This window comes from Anabrus simplex, chromosome 2 (assembly GCF_040414725.1).
Source record: "Anabrus simplex isolate iqAnaSimp1 chromosome 2, ASM4041472v1, whole genome shotgun sequence".
In the NCBI taxonomy this organism is placed as follows: domain Eukaryota; kingdom Metazoa; phylum Arthropoda; class Insecta; order Orthoptera; family Tettigoniidae; genus Anabrus; species Anabrus simplex.
In genome coordinates, this window is record NC_090266.1 from 734207716 (window position 1) to 734227378 (window position 19663).

General features: G+C 38.1%; 1 protein-coding gene across 4 annotated transcripts in view; it reads right to left on the minus strand.

The window, feature by feature from the left end:
• Positions 1-19663, minus strand: part of LOC136864415 (uncharacterized) — a 312192-nt gene that overhangs the window by 34033 nt on the left and 258496 nt on the right. For all 4 annotated transcript variants that reach the window (XM_067141385.2, XM_067141383.2, XM_067141384.2 and 1 more), the window contains one exon: positions 16967-17043. In XM_067141385.2, coding sequence (XP_066997486.1) covers positions 16967-17043 — 77 coding nt within the window. The remainder of the gene's footprint in view (positions 1-16966; positions 17044-19663) is intronic.

Below are 19663 nucleotides of genomic sequence, written 5' to 3' on the forward strand. Positions count from 1 at the left end.
CTTTCTAGAGCACATCGCAAAGCAATGAAAATCCAACAGTAATAGGATTTTACATATATATATATTTTAAATTTCTTTGATGATGGAAAAATATTAAGTATCCTCTGAAATCAGCGATGTACTCTTCCATATCTTGAGGTGTACCACACTCTTACTAAATTTCAGTACCTAACATTAAAATTAAGTGATCGTTTACTTCAGCCTTTAATTCGAATGAGTTAACAACTGCTATCGGCCATGTTATTTATGCATTTATTATGAAAACATGTTCTCCTCTTTAATTTTTTATTTTATTCATGGAACAGCAGTTGATGAGTATTACTAATCGACTCCGACATCGCCTTCAAATGTCGACAAGAGAGCTCGCAAGCGCCCAGAGCGAAAAACCAATACAGCACCAAAGATGATCGATCGCATTTTGTGGCAAACGCTTCAGTTTTCTTATCAATCAATCACTACTGATCTGTATTTAGTGCCGTCGCCCAGGTGGCAGATTCCCTATCTGTTGTTTTCCTAGCCTTTTCTTAAATGATCGCAAAGAAATTGGAAAATAATTCAACATTTCCCTTGGTAAGTTATTCAAATCCCTAACTCCCCTTCCTATAAATGAACATTTGCCCCAATTTGTCCTCTTGAATTCCAACTTTATCTTCATATTGTGATCTTTCCTACTTTTAAAGACACCACTCAAACCTATTCATCTACTGATGTCCTCCCACGCCATCTCTCTACTGACAGCTCGGAACGTAACACTTAATCGAGCAGCTCGTCTCCTTTCTCCCAGTTCTTCCCAGCCCAGACTTTGCAACATTTTTGTAACGCTACTCTTTTGTTGGAAATCACCCAGAACAAATCGAGCTGCTTTTCTTTGGATTTTTTCCAGTTCTTGAATCAAGTAATCCTGGTGAGGGTCCCATACACTGGAACCATACTCTGGTTGGGGTCTTACCAGAGACTTATATGCCCTCTCCTTTACATTATTACTACAACCTCTAAATACCCTCGTAACCATGTGCAGTGATCGGTACCCTTTATTAACAATCATATTTATGTGATTACCCCAATGAAGGTCTTTTCTTATATTAACACCTAGGTACTTACAATGATTCCCAAAAGGAACTTTCACCCCATCAACGCAGTAATTAAACCTGAGAGGACTTTTCCTATTTGTGGAACTCACAACCTGACTTTTAACCCCTTGTATCATCACACCATTTCCCACCGTCCATCTCACAACACTATCGAGGTCACCCTGCAGCCGCTCACAATCTTGTAACTTATTTATTACTCTGTACAGAATAACATCGTCTGCAAAAAGCCTTATCTCTGATTCCACTTCTTTACACATATCATTGATATATATAAGAAGACATAAAGGTCCAATAATACTACCTTGAGGAATTCCCCTCTTAATTATTACAGGATAATATAAAGCTTCGCCTACTCTAATTCTCTGAGTTCTATTTTCTAGAAATATAGCCACCCATTCAGTCACTCTTTTTTCTAGTCCAATAGTACTCATTTTTGCCAGTAGTCTTCCATGATCTACCCTATCAAATGCCTTTGATAGGTCAATCGCAATACAGTTCATTTGGCCTCCTGAATCCAGGATATCTGCTATATCTTGCTGAAATCCTACAAGCTGAGCTTCAGTGGAATAACCTTTCCTAAACCCAAACTGCCTTCTGTCAAACCAGTTATTAATTTCGCAAACATGTCTAATATAATCAGAAAGAATGCTTTCCGAAAGCTTACATGCAATGCATGTAAAACTGACTGGCCTGTAATTTTCAGCTTTATGTCTATCACCCTTTCCTTTATACACAGGGGCCACTACAGCAACTTTCCATTCATTTGGTATAGCTCCTTCAACCAAACAATAATCAAATAAGTATTTCAGATATGGTACTATATCCCAACCCATTGCCTTTAGTATATCCCCAGAAATCTTATCAATTCCAGCCGCTTTTCTAGTTTTCAACTTTTGTATCTTACTGTAAATGTTATTGTCATCATAGGTAAATTTTAATACTTCTTTAGTATTACTCATCTCCCCTGTCTGGACATTATCCTTGTAACCAACAATCTTTACATACTGCTGACTGAATACTTCTGCCTTTTGAAGATCCTCGCACACACTCCCCTTGTTCATTAATGTTACCTCGAATGTCCTTCTTTGAACCTGTTTCTGCCTTAAAATAACTATACATACCCTTCCATTTTTCGCTAAAATTTGTATGGCCGCCAATTATGCTTGCCATTATGTTATCCTTAGCTGACTTCTTTGCTAGATTCAATTTCCTTGTAAGTTCCTTCAATTTCTCCTTACTTGTAACTCTATTTTGTTCCAACCTGCACCTCCTCCTTAATCTCTTTATTTCTCTGTTATAATATAGTGGATCTTTATCATTCCTTACCACCTTTAAAGGTACAAACCTATTTTCATATTCCTCAACAATTGCTTTAAACCCATCCCAGAGTCTGTTTACATTTTTATTTACCATTTTCCAGCGATCATAGTAATTTTTTAAAAACTCCCTCATGACTGTTTTGTCAGCTATATGGTACTACCTAATAGTTCTAATTTTAATCTCTTCCTTTCTTTCACATTTATTTTTAACTACAACAAAAAAACAGCTTCGTGATCACTAATACCATCTGTTACTTCGGTTTCTCTATAGAGCTCATCTGGTTTTATCAGCACCACATCCAAAATATTCTTCCCTCTAGTTGGTTCCATCACTTTCTGAATCAGCTGCCCTTCCCATATTAACATATTTGCCATTTGTTGTTCATGCTTCCTGTCATTTGCATTACCTTCCCAATTGACATTTGGTAAATTGAGAGATCACCTGCTACTATCACATTCCTTTCCATATCATTTCCAACATAGCTGATTATCTTATCAAATAATTCTGAATCAGCATCAGCGCTACACTTTCCCGGTCTGTACACTCCAAAGACATCAAGTTGCCTATATCAACTCCTCTTACAATATCTGGTAAGTATATATCTATTAAATTACTTAATTTGATTCCTTTGTTTACAATGTTTCTACAGTTGAGCACTAACATTTTTATGTATCCCTACTTGATTTCCAGTTCCCTGTTCGCTTAATACCGCTCCTTAGGCCACCCCGTTTCCCTGAATGTACCTGCCTATAACCCTTCTAAACAAGTTTCCTAACTTATATGTACCACTGCGGTTTAAGTGAAGGCCATCTGAGCGCAGATCCCAGTCTCCTACCCACCCATTAGGATCTAGAAATCTCACTTCCAGTTTCCCACATACCCACTCCATAGCCTCATTTAAATCCCCAATCACCTTTCGGTCAGTATCCCTCCTACACAGTATTCCACTGATAACAATCTCTGCTTCCTTAAACTTCATCCGTGCTGCATTTACCAGATCCCACACATTCCCAACTATGTTGGTACTTATACCTGCTTGCCTTACATTGTTAGTACCAACATGAAACACTACCACCTTCTCCTTTCCCTCTTCCTTCTCTTCTACTTTCCTCAACATCTGCCTCAACCTAATTCCTGGATAACACTCTACCCTGGTTCCCTTTCCTCCACACACTTTCCCCACATGTCTAACGATGGAATGCCCCATGACCAGAGCCTCAACCCTACCCACCTCATTTGATCCCCTCCCCAACTCAAACAGTGTCACCTAATCTACGTTAACTGCATTATATGTATGATGAAAATATACTTCAAGTGTCAGGAGAGAAATGATAACCTTCTTGCTGTAAATTTACATAATAGCTTTTCTGAAATTTAACCAGAAGCAAGAAAATATGAACTTCTGAAAACAATGATGCACTCTTGCCATTTCTTGAGGTGTATCCCATTTTTTACTTAACTGCAGTATTTAGCATTAAAATTATTTATTTACGCATTCATTATGAAAACATGTTCTCTTTCACTTAGAATTTTCTTTACGGAACAGCAGTCGACGGGTATTACTAACTGACTCTGACATTGACTTCAAATGTCGACGAGAGAGATCACTAGTAGACATAGCGAGGAAAAAATCGAGCAGGCTTAATTGCTCGTAATAGTGGATGTGTCAGTGATAGGGCTCGCGCTGTAACGAAGGATAACACACAGTTTAATATAGGAATTTTTAAGGGACAGACAAAAACTGACATTATGGGGTTCACATTATATGCCGTACTTTCTATAGCGGAAAACATAAAGGAACAATAATACTGCCTTGAGGAATTCCCCTCTTCATGGTTAGAAGATCAGAAAATGTTTCACCTACTCTAATTCTCTGAGTTCTATTCTCTAAAAATATAGCCACCCATTCACTCTTTTTTTAGTCCAATTGCACTCATTTTTGCCATTAGTCTCCCATGATCTACCCTTTTAAAGCCTTAGATAGATCAATTGTGACACAGTCCATTTGACCTCCCAAATCAAGTATATTTGCTATATCTTGCTGGAATCTTAAAAGCTGAACTTCAGTGGAATAACCTATCCTAAACCCAAACTGCCTTCTATCAAACCAGTTATTATTTTTGTAAACGTGTCTAATATAATCAGAAATAATGCTTTTGCAAAGCTTACATACAACATGTCAGACTGACTGATGTACAGATACACGGCCCTCATGAATGACTCTAACATGTGTCATCACGGTACGTTTCCTGAATGAGATTAATAATTTGTGGCAGCATACCATAATGCTTCATTTCCATCATCATATGGCTTCTCTGCTCAGTGAATCAAAAGCTTTAAATCAACAAACACCACATAGAGGCAAGATGACCATTTGGCACACTGGTCCAGAATTATCTACAAGGGGTCTCTTTGGTCGACCCATGAGTGATTCAGATGAAAGCCTGTCCGTTCCAATCGGAGCCTCAAGTAGACATACTCTCTGATTCTGTTTAGCAGAACCCTGGTGAAGACTTTGCTAGGGATTGAGAGAAGCATAATGCCCCTGCAGTTGTTACAGTTTGACGTATTCTCCTCCTTTGCCAACTTCACCAGTAACTGGCATATCCAGTCTGCTGGCATTTCTCCATTAACCCATACCTTCTCAAATAAAGGCTGCAACATATTGGCGTATCAGTCTTCATGACTTCTGATGGAATGTTGTCAACTCCTGCTGCCTTACCAATATGCAACTCTCTCAATGCCTACTTGATTTCTTCCTCTGTTGGAATGCAGGTTTTAATCCTCGGGTCAGGCTCTTCTTCCCTCACATCCGACTGATCTTCCAGAGAAGTGTTTATAACTGCAGAAAAATGTTCCTACCATCGCTTCAGTTGATCCTCAGGGTTAGTTAACACGATGAGTGTTACGCCCGCCTATAGACGGGCTGACGCGGCTGGTCCAGCACTGCTACACCCGCCTATACACGGTGCGCTAGAACTTAAATATTTTTGAGTTTCCTGGTTCACTCTCGAGTGCCAATTTGATCTCTGACATATTCTGCCATCTGTTGGACATTATATAGAACTAATTGATCACGGCTTACAGCTACAGGAAGTAACTTACAGAGCTTTTTGTAGACGTCTGTGGAGTTCATCTGTGATGTAAACAAACATGGCGGAACAACAATCTAGTTGCTCTAGCAGCGATGTTATTTCGGATCAAAGAATCTTTCAGTTATTAACCACAATAGAAAGTGATGATGGGGATGGGGATTTTAATGAATTATTAAGCCATTTTGAAAGTGAGAGTGATACAGAGAGTGCCGAAAATATTGTATGTGAGAGAGAAACAGAGCCTCCTTCTAAACGAAGAAAAACACGGTGAGTTCGAAAGCTATTTTATCACTATTTTCATGGTGGACGGGATAGTTTTCTTCACTAGCCTTCATGTAACTGTGACAGACTCTGAGGGCCAAGTAGTGTTTGATGACAACCCGAAAATCATTGATTTTTAAAAAACTTTTGTGCCAGTGGAGTTGGTGCAGATAGTTGAACAAATTGGCATCACAAACAACCATTAGAAAACATTTAACTCTCACCATATTCCAGGTTTAGAAAGTATTTTAAAATATCAACTTATGTACTTCTAAGAAGTTACATGTATTAGTTGCCTACAGATTTTAGGAAATAATATTATTTTGGGCTCATTACTTTGTATAAAGATGGGCACAAAATTGTAATTTTGTTTTATCTCAAAATAATATTGAACGTAAGTGTAGGATTTTCCATTTGCATATAGATTTATAGAGGACCAACATTTATAAACATTTTAAGATAATTACCCCACTGATAAGTTAAAAATTGAGGCTTCTACAAAAAAATTTTACATACGAATGAAAAAACTCAGCACTGAGGTGCCAAACAGTCAACTGGAAACTCACCACTTAAAAGGTAAAGAGGGTTCCATCTTTGTTTCTGATGGATGGTTTCTTTGCATCTGCTTCCTTGGCAGAACTTTGGTGGCAGTAAAGAGTTCTTTGAGGTTTTCCTTGTTAGCTGCCTCCTCTGTCTGTTGGGATAGATAATCTATCCAGGTCCTCTGATCCCTCCTCACACTTCTCTTACCTTCCCTCTCCTTTACAGCATATTTTGATCGAGTTCTACATCCGTTCATTGCCTCCTTTATCTCTTTCCATTCTCTGATGATTTTCCATGTCTATTTGGTCACCCAGTCTTTTTCCTCCTATCTTTACAACCCAGGATATTTTCACTTACTTTGGTAAGGATAAATCTAATCTTCTCCCATTACCCTCATCAGTTTCATCCTCCACCTCAGCGAGTGCTTGGAAACAATTCTTTAGTTCTATCCTGGAGACTTTCTGTCATTCTGTCATCCTTTAGCTTTCCAACATCATACCACATCCTTGTCTGCTCTATCTTCCTTTTCTGTGCCTGGATCTTCATTCTAAAGGTAGCTACAACAAGATGGTGATCACTGCCGATGTCTGCACCTCTCTTATTCCTCACATCCAACAGTGAACGCCTCCACCTTTGTGCAATTGCCACATGATCTATCTGATTATCCATCTTATTATCCAGTGATACCCAGGTCACTTTATGACAGTCTTTATGTGGAAGTACAGAACCACAAATAACCAGATTGTGACTGGCACCAAAGTACACAAGGAGCTGTCCATTCTCATTTCATTCTCGTAGGTCATGTCTTCCCATGATATGCTCAAGTCCTCCATTGTCCTGGTCCATCTTTGCATTCAAGCCTCCTCCAACTATAATGATATACTTTCTCTTCTGTTTCTAGATTGTGTTATTGAGATGCACATAAAATGCCTGTTTGTCTTCTTCCTTTGCTGTGGGTAAATAGCATACTATCCTCATAACGTTTCTGACACTAGACTTAAATGAATACAAGTTACCTTCGTCAGTTATATCCAAATACTGCAGTGAAATCATTGAAAGTATATCACTGTCAGAGTCTCAGAAGTTGCAATTGTCAATTGTCGCCTTCTACCACTTACTATGAGACTATATTTTAAAATGACCTTTCAGAATCCACATTTGAACATGGATAACACACGCACACATTTTGATGATGATGATGATGATGATGATGATGATGATGATGATGCTTGTTGTTTAAAGGGGCCTAACATCTAGGTCATCGGCTCCTAATGACACGAAATGTAATGACAATTTAAAAGTTGGAAAAAATTGTTAAAAGCTGGTTTGAAACTTCAAGAGCCGAAGGCATTCCAACTGATGCTGTGCTCTTAAGGGAAAAGACACTTAAAGTGGCAAACATTCTTGGCATTGAAAATTTCAGCGCGTCCAATGGCTGGATCAACCAATTTAAGGAAAAGGTATAACCTTAACTATAAAACTGTTTGTGGGGAATGTAATGCAGTTAGTGATGAAACTGTGGAAGAATGGATCGATAGAAGATTGCAGGAGCTGACCAAGAATTACAAAACCAGGAACATTTTTAACCTAGATGAAACTGGACTGTTTTTCAGTGTGTTGCCCAGCAAGACTTTGGCATTCAAAGGATATAAATACCATGGTGGGAAACACAGCAAGATGAGGCTCACAGTGATGTTGGGAGACAATGCTGATGGCTCTGGGAAGCTCCCCCCCATGTGATAGGGAAATCTAAAAAGCCTCGTTGCTTAAAGAATGTGCAATCATTATCTACTGCCTACGATGCCAACCTCAGATCTTTTCCGACAGCAGTTAATTGCTCTGGATTGAAAAATGGTTGTGTAAAATAGGAAGATCCTTCTTTTCATCGACCATTGTCCTGCACATCCCGGGGTTGTTAATGTGAGGAACGTGCAGTTAGAATTTCTGCCTGGTAACTGCACAAGCAAGCTACAACCTATGGATTTTGGGGTTATTCACTCCTTGAAGTCACTTTATAGGAAGAACCTGGTGCAGCAAATTTTATTCCTTATGGATGCTGGAAAGGATCCATCATCATTTATAGTTTCAATCCTGGATGCGCTTCACTTCATTGCAAAGTCTTGGAAAGCCGTGAAGCAGACTACCATCTCAAATTGTTTCTTGAAAGCAGGTTTTTTTTAAGAATCATCCTGAATCTCAGCTGCCAGAAGAAGAAGAAGAAGAAGAAGAAGAAGAAGAAGAAGAAGAAGAAGAAGAAGAAGAAGAAGAAGAAGAAGAAGGCCTGCTACCTGATGTATGGAGAATGTTGCAGTCAGACTGCACTACTGAAGATTTTCTTCGGGTAGATGATTCTGTGATCACTGCAGAGGAAAGAAGTGTGGAGGAGTTGGTTGCTGAGTAAACAGCAGCCGAGTCTCCCACCAGTGACAGTGATAAAGCAGAAGAAGGCAGTGAAGTGATGCCTGCCAGTGCTGATGCAAATGCAGCAGTGGATGTTTTACGCAGGTATCTGTCATCTGTAGAGGGGGGTGAAAATAATTTTCATAACCTTTATGAGCTTGAAAAACAAATAGAGGTCATAAGAAATAAGAAGTGTAAACAGAGATTGATTCTGGACTATTTTGGTAGGAAGCAGTGATTGTGTAGTTTTCCATCTGGAATAAATTTGTGTTAATGTTGTAAATACAGGTAAAATCTATATAAATAAAATTGTAGGGGGTCCGCTGTCTGTAATTTCTTTTGTTTTGCCAATTTTTCAGATATTTATCCGTTTTAGGTCAACTCAAGACCGAATCGGTGGTTTTTACGTTTTGTGTCTGTTTGTCTGTTTGTCTGTTCCACCATCACGTCGAAACGGCTGCATAGATCTCAACCAAACTTCATATTTAGAGTATACTCATCCCGGGGAAGGTTTCGATATGCATATTGTTTTAAAGTCTTTGAATACACGGGGGTTTATAGGAAAACCAGAATGGTTTTTCCACCATCACGTCGAAACGGCTGGATAGATCACAACCAAACTTCATATTTGGAGTACACTCATCCCGGGGAAGGTTTCGATATGCATATCATTTTAAAATCTTTGAATACACGGGAGTTTATAGGAAAACCAGAATGGTTTTTCCACCATCACGTCGAAACGGCTGGATAGATCACAACCAAACTTCATATTTGGAGTACACTCATCCCGAGGAAGGTTTCGATATGCATATCATTTTAAAATCTTTGAATAGAAGGGGGTTTATAGGAAAACCTGAATGTTTTTTCCACCATCACTTCGAAACGGCTGGATAGATCTCAACCAAACTTCATATTTAGAGTATACTCATCCCGGGAAAGGTTTCGATATGCATATCATTTTAAAATCTTTGAATACACGGGGGTTTATAGGTTCCTCCATTTTCTCTTATACTATTGATTTTCTATAACTTAGTTTACCGTACGTGAAACGTCTCTTCATTATAAACAACTTTCGTTATGTTCATAATTTACATTACTCTTCACATGACAGAGAAATTTACAATTTTCCGCTGGTATCATGCTCTGCATTGAGTAACCGACAGACCGACAACGAACCTACAGGTTACCATGGCAACGTCTCTGACTGCACGCCAGCAGGGAAGTAACGTATTGCCATTTTCCTCATCATGCTTTTAAATTCGTGGTTGTTCCTTGGGTAGAAGGCAAGAGAGGCGTCAATCGGCCTATCTGCGGGATATTGGCGGAATATCGTTGGATGTTATAACCGCCCTCGAATAGATTAAATAATAACACCATTAGTCATCTTCTTCTTATTTGTTTACCTAAGAATCACTGGACCTAAATTTCTCCTCTGTTACCGCTTTATTATATCCATAACTCACACTAGCATAATTTATTGAGCGGCATTTGATTTTCCAATACATTCACCTGGCATTTACATATTTGTCGTTATCCAGCTGTCCTCAGTTATAATCCATTTTCCATCCTTTCAACTTTTTTAACTGTATTATTTTCTTCCTTAATTACGCCGTACAAACTGCTACAAACTACTGGATGTATTTCCACCAAGACTCATATTTAGAATACACCTATCCTTGATAGGTTTTAGGGCAAATATTGTTTCTAAATCCCTGAACTGACTGGGGGTTTATACGAAACCGAAACAGTGATTTTGCACTTACACAAAATATACACAACCAAACTTAATGGAAATCTACCTACCTTGGTAGAAATTAATTTCTAAACCTTTTTTCTCATATGCATCATTTCGATACGAGGATTAATAAGGGAGATATCATTAACGGACCGTTTTTCTGTACAAGTCCCATCGGACTTAACTCACGAGCGGGTGCGTGTAAAGCGTATTCCTTACAACTTGAAAACTACTGAAGACATTTGAACCAAAATTTATATTTAGGATCCACCTGTCCAAAGGTAGGTTTTAAACGTAAATAACATTTCATGTTCCGGAATGGACTGGCGGTTTATAGGGAACCGAAATGGTGATTTTACTCTTCCACAATATATACAGAACAAGACCATCCTGACTGGAAATCGACCAAACGTGATGGAATTCCACCTCTAAATCTTTTTTATTCATGTGCATTTTTTCGTCAGGAGGATTAATAAGGGAGATATCATGAATGGTCACTTTTGCAGGTTAAGTCCAGCGGACATAGCCCAAAAGGTGTTTTACATGGAGCAGATTCCTTATCTATGTAAATCAAATCGTAACAACTATGTGCCTCTACACTGACTATTTTGGCGAAATTTTCGTACAGCTTTCCGTTTAAGGGGTAATAATGACCATCTCCATAATTTTTGGTTTAGTTTCCTGAAAGTCCTAATTTTTACCCGCCTCGCCAAAAATCCAGATTGCGGCATAATCTGCCAGAAGAAAAAGAAGATAATCGAAATTAGACAAAATTATACGTTTTAGCCTGTAACGAACGGGAAACATCCTAGATCATTAAATTTTTCACTTTTTATCCCCAAAGAATATCGAAATATGCAGGCAATTTTAATGATGGTGCAGACCTTTGGAAATTCCTATCACATAACGGATTGCACAATCTCCGTTCAATTTGGAATGATCTACAACCTTGGTCTTATGATTTTTTGCCGTATCTGTATCCATTTTGATTTTTCTCTATTAATCGATGTTAAGTCAATTTGGAATTTTCACATGCATAATTCATACTTTCAATTACTTATATGAAATACAGAATCATTAAACTCTTCACGAAAATTGGCCCACCCAGTAGCCATATGTGAGCCAAATGCTATGTATGTAGCTGTCACATAATTATCCGAAAAGTAATGTAATGTGAGATAATCTTACAAAACCTTTACCCTGTTCCACATTTCTAACTCAATCTGACCCAAGAATAGATGACATATCATAGGACCAGCCATTTAGGCCACTAAATCCGGCGTGTCTTATGGTATAATCCTTTGTCAATATGACGTACGTTTAGTAGCAGTTAACCTGTAAATGAAGGTCTTCAATATTGTAAACACGCATATACTTTCGTATGTCGATCTATATATATTCACTGATGTCGATTTGTAGCGATCGAGAAAGGGTGGGTCTGCTATTGTAATCAGTACTCCCCACACCGACTTTGACTGGCAGTAGGAAAGGGTTCCTTCTCCAACTCCTGTGTAACTGTCATTAGTAAGGAAGGCCTACAATTGTAATGAATAGTTCCCTTCTCTATTTGACTTGCAGAAGGCAAGTGAGCATGCAGTTTTGTTTAAAACTCCCCTACCCGACTGTGTTTGGCAGTAGGCAAGGGTGCCCCCCATTATAAAGAAATGTCCTCATCTAAAATGTGACTGGCATTAGGCATAGTGGCCTGCTATTTTGATGGAAACTCACCAACTTGGTGTGACTGGCAGTAAGCTGGCTGGCAGTAGGAAAATGGGCCTGGCATTATAATGATAACTGCACAACTCAATTTCGAGTGATAGTAGGGTAATTGCCTGCCATTATAATAGAATCTCCTCAACTGTAATCTGTCTGGAAGTAGGAAAGGGGGGGGGGGGGCTGCCATTTTAACGAAAACTCCCGAAATCGATTCTGTCCGCGTAGTAGGCAATGGAGCCTGCAATTATAATGTAAACGTCCCAACTCGATTGTGAATGGCAGTAGGCAAGTGAGCCTGCCGTTATATCACAAATCTGTAACAAACACTTTACATTGGAAACAACGTATGGGGACCTCCCCATGCTCTTTCTCGGATAACGCTAAGAGACATGCAATTTTAAAACAATCTTATTTACTGCATGTACACTATTTACTTCGATATTCGAATACAATGTAGAATACCGTAGCGAAGCACGGGTACATTCGCTAGTAACAATTAAAATGTTTCATTCAGAGAGTATATTGCATCTTAGATAATTCTATAGCCATTCTAAGAAAATAACTACTGTATATTAAAAGAATATATTACACAAATTTTTAACCACCTACCAGTAACCTTCTCCTGGGCAAAGGATGAGCAGAATTACAAAGGCAGTGTAGTCAACAGTTAATACAGTACAGTAATTAACTTATATGGACCTTTATTTGATGTAAGTACAGTAAATCGATTGAGATTGAAATACTCTATAAATTAATAATATGCATTTGTGTAACATTTACCTCCTTTACCAGAGCATTTTTATATATACCTGTACAAGTTGTTTCCCACGATTTACACTTTCCCCCCTTTTACACCAGCATTCCTTTGTCCCTTGAAAAGTGTAAAAGAGGGGTAATACTGTATACTCTGATCGAGTTACGGATGATGGATGTAACGTATGTATGCATCTTCTTCTTCATCGATTCCCTTTCCCAGATTCTCTCTGGGTAGTGTACCAAAGCCCTCCACCTTACTCAATCTTTCCACCACACCTCCTCTAGTACTTTATTGCTATTGACTCCTCTATTTGTAATACATTCCAAAATAGAGCTCCTCTGTCTCATTCTAGGCTGTCCCCTAGGCATACCTGCCAACTTTTAGAAATCAAAAATAGGGAGATTTTTTAATTCTTGGATTTCATCAACTGTATTGCGCCACGGTCTCGGTAAAAAGAGGACAAGATAAAAGGCATACATATCTACAGTTACAATGCGAATTAACCATTACATTTAAAACCTTAAACTAAGAAAACAAAAACGATTGCAAGAAAACGTACCTAATAATCGTTCTCATTTATGACACATACATACGAATAGTAACATTTAGACAGATAAGTCAAGAACTGACTACAACTTACCAAATGGTGAAGAATATACACATGTAGGTGATAGAGACTGCTGTGTTTACTTGTTTAGCATTGAACTGGCAGCTAACTTTGCCTTCTTCAACAATGCACTGTCATACTGCTGCTTATAACACTTTCCACTTAGACTTGATTTGACCACCAATAGTTTACTGAGATTTTCGTCATTCAGAGATGATCGGAATTGTGTCCTCGTCTTTATTACCTGGCTGAACAATCTTTCACACTTGGCATTGCTGTGTGGAATTGTCAATATTGAGAGCATTACTTTTGCGATTCTATCATATTTGAAAGACCCATCTGCACCTCGTATATCCCCTATAGCAGACCAAGAACAATCTACTCTTTCTCCTTGCACAACAGACAATGGTAAATCCTCCACTTGGAGAGCACAAAATTGGCACTGTAATGCATCCATTTCTTCTTGTTCATCTTCACCATCTTTCACTAGCAATATAATAGGAAACTTTGAAACAAAATACTTTATGGCATTGAAGGAAGAAGTCTGCAAAGAATTTATCTGAGCTACTTGAGCATTAAAAAAAAAAAATCACTATTCAAATTAAATTTCTGAATAATATAATCACAAACTGCAATAAAATAGTTCCTGACGAGCAAATAAAAGTTTTTCTTCTCCTCAGGTGCCAGATTTTCTACAAGAAGAGATGTTGAACAGCCAGTTACTAAATCATCATCAGCTTTCTGATTCTCTCTCGTGTGATAGACCACTTCTAAAACTGTAGGATATTTTTTATAACCACTGGCTTAACAAACCTACACAGAATGTCCTTCAACATATCCGTCAGCACTGATCTTATGACATGAATGTGAGGTGCTTGCGACTGAAGAATTTTATTAGTTTTCTCAAATGTAGGGATGATAAATACCAGAAATGAGCAAAATGCTTTATTAAAGTTTGAAGACAGAAAAAGAAATAGTCTCTCCTCTCGTGAAATACTGGCAGTGCAACTAGACTCCTTTATTTTCTTCACAGATGGAGATGAACTACTCTCTGCCTTCCTTTTTCCAGAAATAACAGAAGCTTGGTCTTGTACTCTACTGACACAAGGACCACGTTCCATTTCTGTATCTTCATGTGCCTTTAGCTTGGGAATTTGGAAATACTTCAGAGATGTGTCTGTGCTATTGGACCGTTTTACTTCATCCTTAAAAAAACTCTGAAGTGGCTCCCACTCTGAAATCAATCTTTCCAAACATTTCCCCACAGATAACCAACGTGTACACACATGCTTTAATATTTTTCTAACATCAGTTTGGCACAAAACTTGATACATTTTGAGATGATCTTTTCTCTTCGAGCTTTTGTCTAAATAATAATAAATATCAATTAGCATCTCATCAATTTTTACAGGAAGGGAGTCTGCACCCTTCATGGCAGCCAAATTAATCAAATGACATGGGCATCCCATAATAATAATAATAATAATAATAATAATAATAATAATAATAATAATAATAATAATGTTTTCGCACTGCTCTCTTAGTTTAGCAGCAACACCGTTTTATCTTCCCATCATAACAGGAGCATTATCTGCGTTTGCCATCGGAACGTCATATCTTTTCAGAACATCCAGGAGCAAATTAGCAATATTAATACCAGTAGAATTGCCTTCCAAATTTTCCATGGATAGCAAATGATTTTCAATCTTTTTCAATTCTTTGTTGAAAAACGAGACGACGATAGGATAGAGCTTACTATCTTTATCATTGCTACCATCAGTTGAAATCGCAAAAGGTTCAGTCTTTAAAGTTTGAATCACTTTACTATCTGCATCACGGGCCATTTCATTAATTATGGCAGATGTTTTGTTCTAGCACACGCATATTTCTTCGCAATACCTGAATCTGGGAACATCTTTCTAAACAATGGCCCTGCGTGATCAGAACAAGACAATGCAAGGTTATGTTCGACAATGAACGCCGTGAACAAACATTCTGCTCGAGTGACTGCATCATCTTCCTTCCCACCTACAAAAAAATTACTTAATTTTTTGTTCCCCTCAAGACAGCTAGCACTATCTTTGTGTTTCTGTGTGACACCGTGAGCTACAATATCTGTTTTCCCTCCATGTGAGATATTAATATCGCACCGACACACGGAACAAAATGCATAATAGTTTCCTTTATTAGACTGTAAAATGAACGGAAATTCAGTTTTATAGGTATCCCTGAACACTTGGAGATAACGTTTGTTATGTTTTGTAGTCATCGTGTGAAGAGAAAATACCACAAACTGTCACCGACACAACTCTCTGAAATACATTGAAATCATTAAAATTATGAACTCTGATCAACACAAAAGCACTGAAATACGCAAAACTACCACATACAAAACAGATCAGTATGTCTCGCACATTATTAACATATGACTTCGACAGGGGGGATAATCACAGAACCGCAAGAAAAAACAAGTGGTCTAAAACTCCAACGAAACGAGCGCGCGAACCACACAATAACAAACTCACTCTTTCATCCTGATCAACGGAGTCCCTAGTGGTCGCTAGTGCGTATGACCTTCTCTGACTCGTAGGATGATTGCCGTCCCGAATTCCCACCTGAACAGCACACACGCTGCTGTAATGAGCGGGAAATACGATACACGAAGGCGACGGATGATCCGCCCGCCAAATAAAGCATCAAATACCGGTAAATATGCTTAAAAATGAGGTTGTGTAAATTACACAAACACATAAGAATTCGTCCTAGGGGAAGAGTACTGACCGTACTGGAGGTTATATTGGTCAAAAATAGGAAGAAATAAAAATAAATTGGAAAACCGGAAGATGAGTTAAAAATTGGAAAGTTTCCGGGTAAATTGGAAGGGTTGGCAGGTATGCCTAGGCCTCTTTGCAGTCCCTGTATCCATGAATGTTCACTTTCGTATTTTCTCTCCTAGCATTCTCATCATGTATCCAAACCATTTTAGCTTTGTATCAATCTCTTCTTGAAGTTTACACACTCCCACGCTTCTCCTTATTTTATCATTTTGTATTCTATCTCATCTTGTTTTTCCCTGTATGCTCCTCAAGAACCTCATTTCAGCTGCTTGTATCTTACTATAGTTTTGCTTAGTCAATGTCCAGGTTGCTGAAGCATAGGTCAGTATAGGTTTGTAATAAGACGAGTATAAAACCTTCTTACACTTCATTGGCACATCTTTGTTCCATACAATGTCTCTCACACACTGTATGTATGTATGTATGTATGTATGTATGTATGTAGTACAGTATATCATGTAGATCTATACTAATTATAGTAGTACAGTATAGTAAGAGTTAAATTCAGTTCATATTACTTATGTATTTGTTGGGCTAGTACAAGTCTTGGACAATTGCTCCTAACTTTGCCATGTAAAATAAATAATCAATCTATTTAACTTACCTCAGTTGCTTCCTCTCCATTGTGTATCACAATTACAGAGTTGTCATTCATCTCCTCAAGTTGGAACATACCAACAACTGAAAGGAATAAGATGAATTTCAACTGATCAGAAAAGGGTATTATAAGACAGGAAACAATATATATATGGACTCTACTGCTACAATGAAAGTCTAATTAACTATGGAGTTACAAAATTTTACAACACATATTTCTCAACAGTTCGAAGTCAAGAACTTCATCTGAACAGTTACTTCACTAGAAATGCTTGTTCTAATTTGTATCAGTCACTAACAGGAATATGCTTTTCTTTCAATTATCTACAGGGTAAGCAGGAAGTTTGCATACACCTCTATTAAGTACAGTAGAAGTCCGTTATAGCGAGAATTCATAACAGCGAAAACTTTACTCGCTATAACGGATTGTCGTTATATCCGATTTTTGTATAAAAGTCGGATAACCCTTTATGAACTTTAAAATCGGTATGAAACGGCAATCAGTTTGTTTAAAACTTGCGTTTCCGCAGATGATATCCACACTACGGCTTACTTGTTTGTTATTTTTCGTAATCCGATACTACGTGAAAGTGTACGTTTAATTGCATTCTGAAAAAAATATAGTATCGTATTTCTCCGAATTCAAGATGAACCCCACTTTTTCCTTCAAAAAATTTAAAACAGGCTCAAAAAGAAGTTTGTAAAATCATATGAATGCCTTGTTGTACAGTAGGCCTACGCATTTTTAGACTATTTTTAGACGCCGAACTTTGACTTTCGTCACGCCGTATTTCTTTTTTCTTTCTTTTTTTGCGGCTGCACAATTATTCTTTATTTCCGCGGGTGTAAGGACCATTAACTTAACATTGGCATCATAATACCGAAGAGAACTCGTTGAAAATTTTCCGCCAATACCTATTCCATGCGTCTCTACAATACAACGATCCATCAGGAAATTATTCTTGCTGTCTATAAAACTGTTACGCAGCGTCAGATATAACCGGTTACCGCTACACGCACGTCTCGTTTGTCGGGTTCGGCCAAATTCAGCGGCTAGAGATGTATAGGCCTAATCGCGAACGTTGAAAGTCAACGAACGAGTTTATTGCGCCACGGTATGGCCATTCCGCCCTTGCGTTTTTCGTGCACATACCTCACAATTTCATCTTCGACTTCTTTAAAGCTTCCTTGTTGCGGACCACTGAATGCTTTTTTTGTACAGTACGCATTTTTTTAGCTCTTTGTCTTCACGCTAACGCCAAATACTGGCTTTAGTTAGGCCTATGCCGTATTTTCTTGTGGCTGTACAATTATTCTACATTTCCGAGTGTTTAATAAAAATTAACTTAAAATGGGCATAATATCGACTAGAACCCGTTGAAAATTTGCCGGCAATGCTTTTCCACGTATCTTTACAATATGACTATCCACCACGAAAATATTCCTGCTGTCTATAAACCTTAATTTTACTAAGCGTCAAGTACAATAAACGCGTTATGACTCTGCCACTGAGTAGCCATGGCTTTTCTAAAGAATTCGAAGGGTCGCATGTTTTGATGCCATTCTGCAGTTTTCAGAAACACACAGGCACTGTACAACCGGTTGTCGCGGCTAGCGATGTGTAGTAAAGAGGCGGTCGTTTATTATCAACGAGTTCTGTGCGCGTGTGAAAAGACGCAGCCTGGTTACCGCGGTAGTTGCCAGTGGTATCCAATAACTTACTGTTAGGCCGCGAATGCAACAACCCTTGAGTTTTCGCATGAGATTCTGAGGAAAAAAATGTCTTGGATTCGGAGAAATACGGCATCACTCCAGAGATTTCTGTGGCAAACACCTCAGCTTTCTTCTTCAAACAGCGTCACCTAACCTAACCGTGTATATGTAATCTATCATGAAAACATATTTGAAACGCATGTAAAGAAATAACCTCCTCGCGAAAAATTTACATGTAAATAGTCGTAAATATACGCGAGAAGATATGAAATATCCTCTGAAATCAGTGATGTACTCTGCCATATCTTGAGGTGTATCGCATTCTTACTTAATTTCCGTATATAACATTAAAATTAAGATATCGTTTATTTCAGTCTTTATTTTTAACGAGTTAACAACTGCTATCGGCCGCGTTATTTACGCATTTATTACGAAAACGTGTTATCCTCTTTCATTTCGAATTTTCTTTAGAGAACAGCAGTCAGTGGGTATTACTAATAAACTCCAACATCGCCTTTGAATGTCAACGAGAGAGCTCGCAAATGCACAAAGTGAGGAAACTATATCGTACCGAAGATGATCGATCGCATTTTGTTGCCAACGTTTCAGTTTTCTTATTCAAACAGCGTCACTTATCCTAACTTAACCTACCATACGTATGATGAAAACACGCTTCAAGCGCCAGTAGAGAAATTATACCTTTCTCGCTATAAATTTTCATAATAGCCTTTCAGTAATTTAACCAGACGCGACAAAATATAAACTAACCTTTGAAATCAATTAAGCACTCTGCCATATCTCGAGGTGTATCCCATTCTTATTTAATTGAAGTATTTAGCCTCAAAATTAAGCGTCGTTTAGTCAGCCTTAATTTTTAACGAGTTTAACAACCGTTATCGGACACGTTATTTACGCATTTATTACGAAAATATGTTCTTTTTCATTTCGAATTTTCTTTACGGAACAGCTGTCGACGGATATTACTAATCGA